Here is a 15,434-nt window from a genome sequence, read left to right on the forward strand (position 1 = left end):
CATCACAGCTTTTGCAAAAATGTCCAAATTTGTTTCTGTCGGGGTCACCATTTTGAAGGATTATTTGATTACTTTATTAAGTGTAATCTTTTGCGTGTTCAAATAAATCAGAATTGAGATCTCATGAAAAAGTTTCCCTTGCAAGGATTTATTAAGAGCTCTTAAGACACAGGAAAAAAGCTTACATTCGAAAAGTGATGATAAGCTCCCAGTGTGTGTAAAATATGAAAACTCGCAGTGTCTTCATACTAGTAGAAAAGGTTCTCTCTGCCTCTTACATTTGCAGAGATAGTGTTGAAAATAAGCAGGCACAAGATACTGACATGGTCATCTCAGCTCCCCACCAGCTTCGGAGAAATGATGTAGACAGGCTTTGACCTTGGACCTTCAATTTTTACGACCAAATGACTAATGACAAGAGACTTTGACAACTTTTAAAACATACACATTCTTATCTCAAGAGATGGTGAGGAGTAAGAGGTTCAAATGTAGTTCACAAAATCATTATCACGTTGTTATTCATTTAACTACACATAGTTATATCACATCTATATACCTATAACTAAATTCATAAACAGTAAAAATAGAAATTGAAAATGTTAAATGTCAACAATATTTGCAAATTTTATTTGATCAAATGCTGTATAATCGTTAATTAAAAATGCAGTTTACCTGTGTTAAAGTCACTGGTCCGTTTTTGCATTTATTTGTTGCTCAGCTGCTATATAGTATGTCTTCCATTGGATCTGTTTGGTGCAACAATTAGCGTTGCACAGCAGATGTGTGTTTTAACGTGTGCAGTGTGCCAGGCAAAATTAATCAAAGTCTGACAAGTAACTCCGCCTCTTCCTTTCTTTCTTTCTCTGGTAGTTCCAGACACCCCACTTTTTTTCTTCACCTGCGTCACTGTGTCCTGATTGGACCTCCTTTAACTGATCAGTTAGACTTTAGGATCAGTGTGGCTTACCCTTTTCTTCAACCTAAGGGGAGATCAGGAAGAGGATGTGTAGAGGAAGGAGGGAAAGAGTTCTGACAGAGAGAGCGTGAAAGAAAGGATGAGCAGAGGGGTAACAAACAGCTGATGGGTAGCAGCATGCAGCTAAAGGGTAAGGAGGAAAGGAGTTTGTTTCAAACCTTTTGAATGAAAGATGATTAAGGACGGTAAGATTGAAAAAGGACAGATTCATATATTCACTGAAAACATGGCTGGCTGTATAGTGATAGATATTATAACATTTTTAATTCTTCATTTCATATATTTACCATTGTTACACATTATTAACATTTTAATTCTTTATATTAACCTTGTCAAGATGTTTTGTGTCCTGTGCAGAGCAGATGGTGTTGATTTCGGTATAATCTGACCTTAAGCTGGGACATACTATTTAGTCTAAAAAAGTTCCTTCTCAGCGTTTTGTGCGAAAACACATTTAGTCCTTGAGAACAGAATCTGTTTTCGAACACGCACTCCTGACTCTGTTTTCGCCATCGCTCATGGAAAAGTACCCAGAGAGTATGTTTTGTCTACAAATGAAAGAGAGGAGGTCTTTTAACTATAAGAAGCCATTGTACACGCGGAAGAGGGACATTTCGACGCTCTGAATCCCACCTGTTTAAGTGATGAATTAGAGGCTGTATGAGTGTCCAGAGATCTCTGTTAGATAAAATCATTTTTGCAAAGGTGTTTTTTCTTACATTAAATCCTAATCTAATTTAGCGCAAAAACAAAACAAAACAAAAAACTTACCTGTTCATGAAACACGACACACAGTGTTCTGTCAGATCAGCATACCTAGTCAGATCAGCATACACGCATAGCTGTCTCACCCTAAACTAACACCCTAACACCCAACCCGTTCTTACTGCGCATGACCTGTTCCCTACAGTGCATGCACAGAAGTGCAAGGTATGCTACTCTGACGGGTATGCTGTTTTGTTGAGACACTGGCCACGCAATCATGTCCACGCTGTGTGAGAGGAAACACGACTAAGGGTTCCAGGTGGATGCTGTGACTGTTTGCAAAATACCACATAAAGTAGCTCATGAGCCGAAGCAATATTTAACTGAAAATTTAGTTCGCAAACTAATTTTTTCATTAAACAAGTGCGATCATGAACCAAGGTTCCACTGTAGTTATAGTTAGTTGTTTATTTAAAGCCAGAGGTATCATAAGACAGTGCCTATAGCAAATGTATTAGTGTACACTGTGTTGAGTAGAACGCACATCATCAGTCATTCATGTTCTTGTCCTCTTGAGTTTTAAACATTGATGCAAACCAAACAATCTTTGCAAATGTTTATTCTTTAGCTAGCTCAATCGCAAAGGAGTTCATCAGAAAAGTATTCATGATTGGCTCGGAATGAAGAACGACAACACTGAAGAGTGAGGGTTTTTTCCCCCCAACTTCTTCCTCAAACTGATAATGAGATGATGTAATTATTTTAATTACTGTTCTTGTCCTCTTGAGTTTTAAACATTGATACAAACCAAACAATCTTTGCAAATGTTTATTCTTTAGCTGGCTCAATCGCAAAGGAGTTCATCAGAAACGTATTCATGTCTGGCTCGGAATGAAGAACGACAACACTGAAGTGTGAGGGTTTTTTCCCCCCCAACTTCTTCCTCAAACTGATAATGAGATGATGTAATTATTTTAATTACTGTTTATACAAAAATGAAAGTGAAGCTGTTTGTGTTTTGTATACAATTATTGTTCTGAGACATTATATGGCATTAATGAATTTGTTGTCTCATTATTTACATGCGCTGTGTGTTGTAGCAGAGGCTTGGTGAGCGAAGAAGACATAAACCTGTGTCACTTTGATGAGAAAAGCTGGTTTGTTGGCGACCTTAACAGGATACAGGCTGAGGAACTGCTCCACGGCAAACCAGATGGTGCAATTCCGTGTGTGGTCCGTCGCAATTGACGGAATGCCCACCTTTGTCGGTCAGTCCTAACATAGTGGTGGCAAAGTCGGAGCAGAGCAAAGCATTCTTCATTGCAAGCAAAAGCAATTCTTCATTGCAGCATATAGTAAAATATAATATATAGTAAAAAGCTCATCCTCCAACAATAGATAGATAGATAGATAGATAGATAGATAGATAGATAGATAGATAGATAGATAGATAGATAGATAGATAGATAGTGTAGTAAGATGATTTCTTACTTTTCCCGTGTTCATGATGTTGATTATCAAAACAGACAGTGAGATCGGTGAATTCAGGCTTTTCCTTAAGGATTTATTATCACAAGCTTGTGGACAGATAGGATGCAGCCAACCGGCTCCATGTTGTTTCCCATTTGTAACGCCCCTCCCTCTGCTCGTCCCTAATATTCTTTTGTCCTTCCAAATCCCTCCCAGATAGTCACATGGTACACAGAAAGTCAGATAAGAGAGATGAGTTGTTCTTCAGAGAGACCGAAGTTGTTTGTAAAAACAAAGGGATCTAATTAACACATTCGCTTTGCCCCCCACCAAATGGTTTCAACAATGTGAAAAGAGAAAGCCACCCCCTGACAACATTTGAATTCTCACACAGAACTATACTAAGTAAATCAAAGCAATTATGTCCAATTCTAAATAGTTATAACTAAATCAAAACAGTTATCATTAAATTGGAACAGAAGATGCACTTCAATAGATAGATAGATAGATAGATAGCCATCCAATGAGGATGACAATGTATGACATCAACTGCAAAATGAACTTTTATCCCAGTCACAAGTTTAGCCGTGTATATGTTGTGTATGATGTTTAAATAGTGAATTGGTGGGAGGAAGATTTGTTTAGAAGGTGTAACTCACATTATGGTTGTAGGCTAGCGGGCTAGCTAGCAAGAAGCTACAGCGCGTAGCATGCCGCTGGACTCTCAGCTCAAACTTTCGCTCCGAGTATGTTCCAGTGAACACCCGTCCATGAAGCTTTTTCAAACTGCCCGCGTGTGGAAGACACGACTATTCAGTTTGTTCGTTCCCACCTCCCCGACATGTAGCAACGGTCCAACTCGCACGGGCGTCCACGCGCTCTCTCTCTCTCTCGCCCCCTTTTGCACTCTCTCTCATCGTAGAAATTGTAATTTCTTGAAGTAATCCCCATGTTTTTTCCTGTAACTGTAATGGAATACAGTTTAAAAAAAAATTGCAATCTGATTATGTTACTCCCCAAGCCTGTTGTTGGATTACCAACTAAATACTTAGATATCAATTTTACAGGCAGAGTGTTACAACATGTGAATACGTCTGTAAAAAATAAACAACAAATAGGAATTTTACATTTGATTTTGCTTGGGGACTGGACCTTAGCATGTACTGTATGGCATGCTGAGATCACCAGCATAGATTAAAACCTCAAATGAAATGGCACTTTTCACACACAAACTAAAGAGGTGGGCACTTCCGTCTCTCATCTCTTCTAATTGTTGACAGATGGCCACATTTCGGCGAATGCTTTAATACACGGACTGAGAACCGACTGATGCAGGTTTTCGTCAGACGATCAGAGTCAGTACAGATGGTCCTTCTCAGTCGGCGTGGGCACTCGCTGATAATGTGGCCATCTTTCAACGGCGGGAAGAGATGAGAAATGGAAGTGTCCACCTCTGCAATTTAACACATGCAGTAAAAAGTCAAAGTAATACAGTATTCCAACTTATTCATACAGCCGTGACGCAAAAACAGGGATGTTGACTTGTTTTTTATTTTGTTTAACCGTTAGAGAGAATGTTTTTTAACAAGTTGTGTGGCAAATGTGTTCTTATAAAGAAAATTCTGTAAACTTGAAACAATGTGCTATCTAGTACTGTAATAATGTAATTTAACAGTCTATATGAGAGAGCAAGATAGGAAACAATCAAAACACACAGTGAGGCTTGTGTTTATTATTGGGGCTGTAATTACAACCCAAATATTCAGAAAAATACAGGATGTGTTATTTAGCTGAAAAAAAGAGTTGTAGTAGAAGCAGGAGGTCCCCATCCATGTGTGATGTGAGTTTGGAGACATGACGATGTACAATCATGAACTTATTGATCTCAAAATAGGAAAACTTTTTTTGTTTTGTTTTTGTTTTTGTTTTTGTTTTGTTTTTATTTTGTTTTTGTTTTGTTTTTGTTTTACACAATATATGAGTTGTAGCATTAACATATTGTCCCCATTTATGTTTCACATAAAAAAAATCAAATAAACACAATCTCTACAAAATAAGTAGTTTATACTATAATGAACATGGCATCACTAATACGTGGTGTTAATTTTGTAATTCTTCAATGAAAATTAATTAAATTACTGGGTTTTTGTGTCCGTGATTGTTTAAAGTGACGGTGGTTGATGGAACACTTAAAAAAAAAAATCTTTAGCTATACCAGATGAATCAATAAAAATGACAAATTAAATGTTTAGTCATACCCTAATCTACAATGCTGACATTGAAAATAATGGACTTGAACAAAAATAATGATAATATTGTCATTCATTATTGAGCAGAAGTTGCTGATTTAAGAAAAATTCAGATTTCATGGGTGCAAAAGTATGTGAACCTCCTTTTGCAATGATAACTTCATCCAAACACTTTCTTTAGTGACTTATCAATCTTTCACATCTACTTTGGGGGATTTTTGACACTCTTCCTTGCAAAATGCAGCCAATTGAGAGAGGTTGGATGGCCGTCTAGCATAAACTGCCCGCTTCAGGTTCCGCCACAGTATTTCGAAAGAATTTAAGTCAGGATTTTAACTGGGGACATCCAGAACATGAATCTTGTTGTTCTTCAGACATTCCTTGGTTATATTGCTGGAATGCTTTGGATTATTGTCATGTTGCATGATCCCTCTTCTACTAGGCTGTAACTTCACAAAGAACGGCTTCAGGTTATGATCCAGGATTTTACAATATTCCTCTGGATTCATGATCCCTGGACTATGTGGAGTTGTCCAGGTCCTGAATGGATGAAAGGCCAGCCCAGAACTTAACATTCTCACCACCCTGCTTCACTGTAGGGAGAAGGTTCTTTTGCTGGTATGCAGTGTTGACTTTTCACCAAACATGACTGTTTTCGTTGTGACCAAACAGTTCAATTTTGGACTCATCTGTCCACAGAAGGGACTTCCAAAAAGCTTCAGGTTTATCCAGGTACTCTCTGGCAAAGTTGAGATGGGCAGCTTTGATCTTCTTTGTGAGCAGAGGCTTCTACCTAGCAAGCCTTCCATGAAAGCCTTGTCGATGGACTTTTCTTTTGATTGTTGAAGCATTGTTGATAGCAATAGTGCTAGCATTTTTGCTAGCCAAAAAAATTTGGGCAATATATTGCGATATTACAGCACGCAATTCTCGAATCGAAATTGATTTTTAAACATCAATTTTTTATGGGAATATATATATATATATATACAGTATTTTGGCATTTTTGGTCCTCCAAAGCTGCATGCCTCAGCCTGTAATGCAATGTATGTCCCTCATCACAAAACAAACAGAACTTAGTGGAATATTCAGCTAGTTACACACACTGTAAAGTACAAACAAGGCATACTCTCTAAAGATACAAACGCATAACTATTCTAGAAAAACGTCACCAACAATGCAGAGTTCACACACTTAGTGAACGGTTCTATAAAAAGCCACCATGTAATACAAGTGTCTATATAGATTACATACCATCTTGTTAACATTTTCTGTTCAAATTGATGTAGAAATGTGACGTAGGGCGGATGCTCGGCCGAGCCACCACCACCCGCTCGCCGCAAGCGCCACTGCTAGACGTCCCACAGCTTCGGCTGGCCAGGCTCCCGCAAGTTGGCCGCACCCTCGGCCTCGTTCGCTCGCGCTCTCCGGTAATGATCCTTTTGCAGGTTCAGATATAGAAACCTTGTTCATCGTCGTCGCCATATCTGCATTCCGCTCGCCACTTCGATTTGTCTTTAATTCCTTCGTTCCCGCTGCTTGAATTAAATAACATCAGCTTCTTCTTCCTTCCCTTGCGTTGGTGCCGTAAGTGGCTAAATTAACAGTAGCCCGTGTGTCTGCTACGCTAAAGCATGCTACATTCTTTATTTATATTTAAATCTATTTATATATTTATTATTTTCTGAGTCATGTTTATTTTTGAATTTATCTTTATTTTTAATTATTCATGTATTTATTTATATTTTTTTGTTGTGTTTGTTTCCATTTATACTTGTTTTTTTGTATTTTTGTAATTTTTGTTAAACCACGCCTACCTCTCATTAAACCACGCCCATTTCTGGTTTATGCCACACCCACTCGGAATAAAAATACAGATACAGATAATTTAGATGGTCGAAAAATACAAATAATGCTGTACTTGCGCATCCCTAATTTTCAATAAAGGATATAGTACAGAGTAAAAATAAATTAACATTTTACAAATAACGTAAAAACTATTGAAATCATAAATGTAAAGTATTACAAACCAATAAATGTGAATCAAAGTTCTTTGCAATGAGCAGCACAAGGAGCAACGTAAGTATTGTTAGATTGGGGAGGTGGTTGCGGACCCAAGTGCAGGGAAGCAGGGCAAGGAGGCAGAGGTGCAGTTAAAAAGGGATTTCATTAAACAAAAACCAGGACGGCAAACAAGGTTCTGGCTGACAAACAAAAACAACAACAACCAAAAAAGGCAAGCAAAGCAAAATGTGGGGAAACTACATGGCAAAAACGTGGCAACATGACGGGAGCAAACAATAATGAATCGACGCAGACAGAGAGGAGACGAGACACTTTGGCTAGTTCTCAATATCAAGAACACAGAGTAAGTTCTTGTGAAACGAGCAGGGTCTTGGTAAGCCCGGTTTCAAGAACGTACTTCCCAAGCACGCACATCTCGCTGGCGTATTTCCATCATTCATCGCAGTTTTATCATGTGACTAGCTTGCAATGAATTTATACTACTATTTCCATGTTTCAAAAAGTGTTTGTACAACATACATCGGTTAAAAACCTTATTTACATTGTGATTTTGTGAGTCGTCATCAATGGCGGCCCAAGTACTGTTCCAATCGAAAGTATGCATAAGCCAAGACCACACGGAATTCCCGGATTGCTTGGTGAAGGCTTTGCTGAGAAAATATCCCAAGATGCATTTTGTACTTCAAGGAATGAATGGCAGCGGAGCATGACGTTTGTTTTTCTTCTTCTTTCATTTCCGGCAGACTAAGCATGGCATGTGTATTGCTGCCCCAACCAGCATCACGTTTGTAAGTATTCCTCCCCTTTTATGAGCATAAATAATAATAAATATTTAATGTGTAATGTACAAATGTGTTAAATCTAGTCCTTTTGTTACACAACTTAGTTTAACAACTGCAATTTACAATATTATATAGAAATATATTAATATACATTAAATATGATTTACTATATACACACACATTAAAATATTTTACTTATAGATGTACCACAATTTTAGAATAATCAGAACAAAACCTGCAACTAACATCAATGTCTTTCTAGAACTTTTTTTTAATTTTCAATATAATCCTAAATTTGATAAATTCCATATAAAATTTCAAATGCTACTTTATATAACATCTGTTCATGTGGTATACAGTTACGGCAATGCGTCAGAACCAGGAAGCGTGCAGTAAGAATAACATCTGGGTATTCCGTCCATTCTTTGGTTGACACTTATGTCTTTTTAATTGGAACAGTACTTGGGCCACGACTGATGACTATTCAAGAGATCACAAGGACGTAAGTACGGACAAGAATGCACATTGAGAAGCGGCCTATATAGTTACACACACACACACACACACTAATGACATAACGAGACACGTGGCGGAGGGCACTGATTGGTAGACACACGAGGAGGTGCAGGCAAACAAAGGTGGGCAGGACAATGCTTGATGAGACAAGGGAGACACAAGGAAAACAGAACATGACAGAAACTTAAAGAAACATGAACAAAATCAAACTAAACCTGAACCATGACAAAAGTAAAAAAACAAAAACAAAAAAAATCTAGGGATGGGTACCAAAAATTGTACTTTTTGTGGTATGGAACGATTTCAGTCGGTACTTCCGAGCACCGATTCACGTAAAATTAAATGGTGCCATGTTTCATTTCTGAAGCACGTCGTTTTAAATTGTGACTGTGGGAGAGTATGTGAGTTAACGATTTTCCATGGTGCCCTTCAACGCAACATTATACGCACCCGGTGTAATGATGTCACCCAGTCACAGGAGCCCAGCTGGTCAAGAGCCGCAGCGTCGGACGGGCGGGTGGAAGCGACGGGTGGATGGCCTCATCCGCCCCGCAACATCCACTCAGCCTGGTCCAGGCCGGCCCACGAATGGCACTGGGACGCCTATATTACCGGGTTTGGAAACGAGCGAGACTTTTGCGCCGCCAAGCCAAACAAATCCAGTTTATGAAGTATGAAAGCCTCCGCACATGGCGGAAGCTGGAAATGTTCCCGGTTCCCCGAAATCAGCGCACGGCTGAGAGGAAGGTGTCGGCGACCCCACCGAATCGAATCATGACGGAAACTAACGGGCTTCACCATCGTTAGGGTATATAGACATTGTAAAATGGATTTACTACTCTTGACCATATTTCAAATAGCAAAAGCTTGTAGCCAAAATGTAACGAGCAAGGCAGACTACGTCGGGTGCATTCAAATAATTAATTTGAACCCAATTATTATCTTTGTTCAAGTCATGTCCTCTCCCAACTGTAATTACTTATTTTTTTGCTATATTTGAGTCGAACGTAGGTTGGAACTTCGAATTCATTGCGTGGTGTGTGGCAGGCTTTACGTTGTGAAAAAACAACTACACAAAAAAGAGAAGATAACATCAATTATTAATTTATATATTTACTGTTTAACTTTGTTCCTTTTGTGGTGTTCATTGGACAGAACTTTGCTTCACACTTTGTTTTTTTTTTTGTAATATTAATTTGTGTATTAGTTATACTTCAGTAATTGTAAAATCCATCCATCCATCCATTTTCTTGGCCGCTTTTCCTCACTAGGGTCGCGGGGGTGCTGGAGCCTATCCCAGCTGGCTTCGGGCAGTAGGCGGGGTACACCCTGAACTGGTTGCCAGCCAATCGCAGGGCACACAGAGACGAACAACCACACTCACATTCACACCTAGGGACAATTTGGAGTGTTCAATTAACCTGCCATGCATGTTTTTGGAATGTGGGAGGAAACCGGAGTACCCGGAGAAAACCCACGCAAGCACGGGGAGAACATGCAAACTCCACCCAGGAAGGCCGAAGCCCGGACTCGATCTCACGTCCTCAGCACTGGGAGGCGGACGTGCTAACCAGTCAGCCACCGTGCTGCCTAATTGTAAAATGTTATTCCTTTATTTTTTACTATTCCTCTATGGCTCATTTGTTTAAAATGTTGTATTCTTGTTATTTGTCAAGCTTTATATATTGAAAAATAATTGTTAAATTGATTTTAAAAGATTTTACTGTTAAATAAACAACGATTAACATTTATTACCATCCAAATAAATAAATAAAATTTGAAAAAAAAAAGAAAAAAGAGAAAGAGTACAAAAGTACCAAAAATTGGTATTGTTGCGTACCAGTATCGATCCCCGGGTACCAAGTATTGGAACAGAACTGGTTCAAATGTGAAAGGTACCCAACCCTACCCAAACCGTATTTGCTTTTTGTTTGTTTGTTAGGGATGAGCAAGTACAGCACTATCTGTATCTGTTCGACCATCTAAATTATCTGTATATGCATCTGTATTCAGAGTGGGCGTGGTATAAACCGGAAATGGGCATAGTTTAACCAGGGGTAGGTGTTGCTTAGCAAATTGGGTGGGGCTTGCATCAATACATGACTGTTTTTTAATATGAAACTGGAAAAAGAACAACCTAAAATTTAGTTTGAAATTGATATGGATTGATCAAAAGTTTATATATTTTTTGTTTATTTTAAAATTATTGTTTTTGATCACAAAATAACAATTTTTCAAAAAAGTTTTTAGAAACTCAGAAAATGTATGTGTATGAATAAATATTTACAGAACAGTCAGAGAATTAAGATTAACTGAGATTTTAATTGAGATTTTTTTTTTTTTTCACAATAGTAAAGGCGCCATAACATCATTTCGTGCCACTCGGCATGTAACAAAACTATTTAGAACTTCTTCTTTTTTTAATGACTCAGAGCAATAATCTTTTTAAGTGTATGAATAAATATTTACAGAACAGTGTGAAAATGAATCTTCACTGTTTTTGATCACAATAGTTTTTATCACAAAAGTTTTTTATAAACTCTGGAAAATATTGCTGAATACAGCATAGACAGTAGGAAATAATGAACTATCATGTGAATGAATGAGTTGTCATAGCAACACAAATTTTTTATTACTATTTTGTTTTCAATGTTTAAATTTTTACTACTTAACAGTATTAAAGGGTGTTAAGCTGTGTGTGTGTGTTTGCAATATTTATATTTTTATGGACTGCAGGGGTGGGGGGTTCTAATATATATTGATTTATAGTGTTATCAGCTGTGCTTGTGTAGTGCTTTTTACCAGCTAAATAAAAACAAACTGAGGCCCCGTCCAGACGGAAGCAAAGCCGGTTTCGTTCCTCAAACAAATCTCGTACACACAGAAGCATTTCAAGACTTGCGCGTGTCCAAAAGAAGACGCTGAGGATGTTTAACGGCTGTAATGTATATGCCAAGTCTGGAGTGGCGCTGTAGAGCAGCCACAGGGAGTTAACGGAAAGCGTAGAAGAAGAATCAGCTAAGAAGACAAACACTTTTCCCTAACTTTATTGCAATCTACAGAACAAACATGGCTTTGCATGTATCAAAACAACATGCAAAAAGACGAACACAGGAGAAGTGACAATAGCGGGTGATTCAAGTACAACACCGCTTGTTGAACGTGGGAATAAAGAAGCAAAATGTTTTGCTGCAAAAGCATAAGCAAGCTAAGGAGGTTGCGCAAAACGACTACAACACGACTATCAGCCATTGTGTTGACAGACTGACGGTTTGCACGCAGTCACGCAAGAATTGGTGCATACGTCATCAATGTGCGACAATGCGTCGTCATCGAGCTGCGACCATTAGTATGTATATCCTGCATATGGTGTCCAGATGGACGCGTATGGGGCGCGTTTTGAAATCTTTCCACTCTGGAGCCCGGCTTCAAAAGTGATCGGTTTCGAGCTCCGAAACCGCGCCACACGAACAGCCTAAATGGTAAGAAACTTGTGAGGATACATTCATTGAAACTGGCTTTTGTGTGGACGGGGCCTTAGGCAGCCAGTGTGAGAGACTGACGCAACACGAACCAAGCGCTGCGGCTGCATAAAATTAAGGACCAGTTAAGAGATAATTAATTACTGTCCCGTGCCATTAGGCGACGCCATGCAGAAAGATTCAGATAGTGCTTTACTTGCTCATCCCTATTCAATTGTAAGACAAAAAGGGGGCTCCACCGTACACTAACCTATTGCCTCAACTGATAGTCTAATGAAAGTGTGTTTGAAGACTAGGACTGTAATTGGACAATGCAAACAAAAAAAGAGTACCACACTCAAATGAACGGTACTGTTGGAAATTGAGTTTAAAATACTGTCAATACACCAATGTCCTGCTGTCGGTGAAATGAAAATAAAACGGATTGGACAAATCTCTGCACAGGTTATCTCTTGCTGTAAATCAATTCCTGCAGGGGTCACAGCTGTAACTTGAGCATCATCAACTAAACGTGAAGCTACCTGTTACCTGCATCCACTTTCACCACTCCTAAGCTGTAAACTTGCTAATTTAGAAGAAAAACACAGAAACATCAGCACCTTGCCTCAGGACATATTGTACATGTCATACATTTTTGCAATTTTCATGCTCATTGCATCAACTTGAAAGCTATTCTGCTTTGGCTATAAAATACATTTTAGCAGTGAAAGGTACGTTTTTATATTTCAAACAGTAAATAGCACTGTTACGTGCCCTTTCCTTTGCAAGGTTTTTCCTCAGTTGGTTGTCAATTACTTTATTCTAAATAATTCAAATGGATGCAGGCTGTGTTTATTAACATATGGTTTGAGAAGACTGGGAGGGATGCACTGTGGGTGTGTGTGGGCGTGTGTGTTGTGCCTCTAATTTAACTTCACTTGTAAGTTGCATTCAGCATCAAGGTAATCAACGTGACTTTACACCGTCACTGTTCACCAGCTCTTCCAACTGAGCTAAGCTAACCCTGTGTGTGCCTGTGTGAACATCTATTCATGTTAACTAGAGTCTCAGCAAACCTAATGTTGTAATTATTCTTCTTTTTTCTAGTTAGAGATAATATGGCCAGTTTTACATTTGCCAAAGTGATGATGGTCCTCTTCAGCTTACTTATCTTGGTGAGTACAGTAAGTCTGTTTTCATTGTTCCTTGGAAGGACAGTGTTCCCCCTCTATATGTTTAATTTGCAAATTCACCTGCTTGCTAATTTTGGGGAATATAATTTCTATTTTTTGCTGAAATACCCGCCTATTTCCTGTTTATATATATGTGTGTGTGTGTGTGTGTGTGTGTGTGTGTGTGTGTGTGTGTGCGTGTGTGTGTGTGTGTGTGTATGTGTATTCATATATTAAGGATGCACCGAAATGAAAATGGTTGGCCGAAACCGAAAATGAAAAATGCTTGGCCGAAAACCAAAACGGCGAAAAACAATTATACCAATTTTTAATATCATTGAATTTATTATATCCATCCATCCATCCATTTTCTTAACCGCTTGTACTCACAAGGGTCGCGGGGGGCAATTGGATAGGCTACAGCGCCTCCCGCGATCCTTTTGAGGACAAGCGGTTAAGAAAATAGTTAGCACCCCACCGGTCCACACCCCCCACTTCAACTCATTAAACCTTCTCTTATATTTGTTGTACATATGTTATGCACAAAAAGAACAGTTGAAGACTTTTTTTTTAGGGGGATTGTGCATTTGAAGTAGGGCTCCCAGCAAGATGCAAATTTTCCAAAAACCACCCCTCAATTACAACATATTTCTGGTTAGTTTTTCAAAGGTTGGTATGTTTTTTGTCATATTGTAGTTAATGAATGTCTATTGAACATAACCAAGTAGCTTTTTGAAGAAAAATACAAAGATAAAGGGATGCAATAATTTTTCAAAAACAAGCTGTGCCAAACGGACACTATGGCCGTTTCAGGAGTTGGGATGCAACAATAGGACACACATGTTGTCTGCCTCTGCAAACGTTTTCTGTATGGTGGACTCAGAACAATAGGTGAATTTCAGACACAACGCAGCTCTAGTATTCATATATCCTTTGTTCAGTGACTCTAATGACTCGAATCATTGACGTATGATTGCAACGTAACAATGGCATTGGTAAATTAGTCACTGAACTTTACTGATTGCTGTAGACAAAGACAAGTTGATGGACCATGTTGAATATCAAAAAGTCACCTTTCCTGTGGATGAAGTATCGAGTCGAAGCTCTCGATTTAGCGGTCGATCTACGTTCCTACCCTCACCTATGGTCACAGATTGTGGGTCGTAACCGAAAGAACAAGATCCCGGATACAAGCGATGAGTTTCCTCCACAGGGTTCTCCCTTAGAGATAGGGTGAGAAGCTCGGTCATCCAGGAGGGATTCAGAGTCAAGCCACTGCTCTTCCGCATTGAGAGGAACCAGTTGAGGTGGCTCGGGCATCTGGTTTGGATCCCTCCTGGACACATCCCTGGAGAAGTGTTCTGGGCATGTCCCACCGGCAGGAGGACCCAGGGACGACCCAGGACACTCTGGAGAGACAATGTCTCTTGGCTGGCCTGGGAACGCCTTGGGATAACGACAGTGGAGCTGGTTGAAGTGGCTGGGGAGAGGGAAGTCTGCTGCCCCCGCGACCCGACCCCGGATAAACATTAGATAATGGATGGATGAAGCATCGAGTCACTGACATGTTTGTCCCACTATTCAATCTAATGCAAAAGTGAGAGTGGGGATATAATGTCTGAACGCAGTCACTCGTCCACTGCAGGGGGTCCTTTTTATGACAACATGGGACATTTGCCAGTCCACAGTGATGTCAGAGATCAATGTCTATACTGTTTAAATGGTCAGAGCAGAAGGAAGTGTGAGAAATGCAATATCTTCCTCTGTCTCAAAGCAAGCAATCCATGATTTGCAGCTTACCACAAGAAGGACACCAGGGCCCGGTTGTTCAGTTGTCGGTTATTTTAACCACTGTTTAACCCCTAACCGCCGGTTAGACTGTTAACCCACCGTTAACTAACCGACCGTTAATTATGCGTTGTTTAAAACATGGTTAGTCACGCTGTTAGTTAACAGCACCGGTAAAGTTAATCGCGCCGTTTAGGGCACTGGTTACCACAGGTATATTCCACAATTTTTCTTTTTGTTTACTTACGGGTCGGCGAAATAATTTATTATTTTTTAATTCATAATAATAT

At 39.2% G+C, this 15,434-nt stretch overlaps 1 protein-coding gene across 1 annotated transcript in view; it reads left to right on the plus strand.

The window, feature by feature from the left end:
* The first annotated feature begins 12,100 nt into the window (after positions 1 to 12,100).
* Positions 12,101 to 15,434, plus strand: part of tspan1 (tetraspanin 1) — a 33,043-nt gene continuing 29,709 nt past the window's right edge. Inside the window, exons 1-2 of the mRNA XM_077585128.1 lie at positions 12,101 to 12,205; positions 13,292 to 13,359. Coding sequence (XP_077441254.1) covers positions 13,303 to 13,359 — 57 coding nt within the window. The 5' untranslated portion in view covers positions 12,101 to 12,205; positions 13,292 to 13,302. The remainder of the gene's footprint in view (positions 12,206 to 13,291; positions 13,360 to 15,434) is intronic.

This window comes from Vanacampus margaritifer, chromosome 13, assembly GCF_051991255.1.
Source record: "Vanacampus margaritifer isolate UIUO_Vmar chromosome 13, RoL_Vmar_1.0, whole genome shotgun sequence".
NCBI classification, from domain to species: domain Eukaryota; kingdom Metazoa; phylum Chordata; class Actinopteri; order Syngnathiformes; family Syngnathidae; genus Vanacampus; species Vanacampus margaritifer.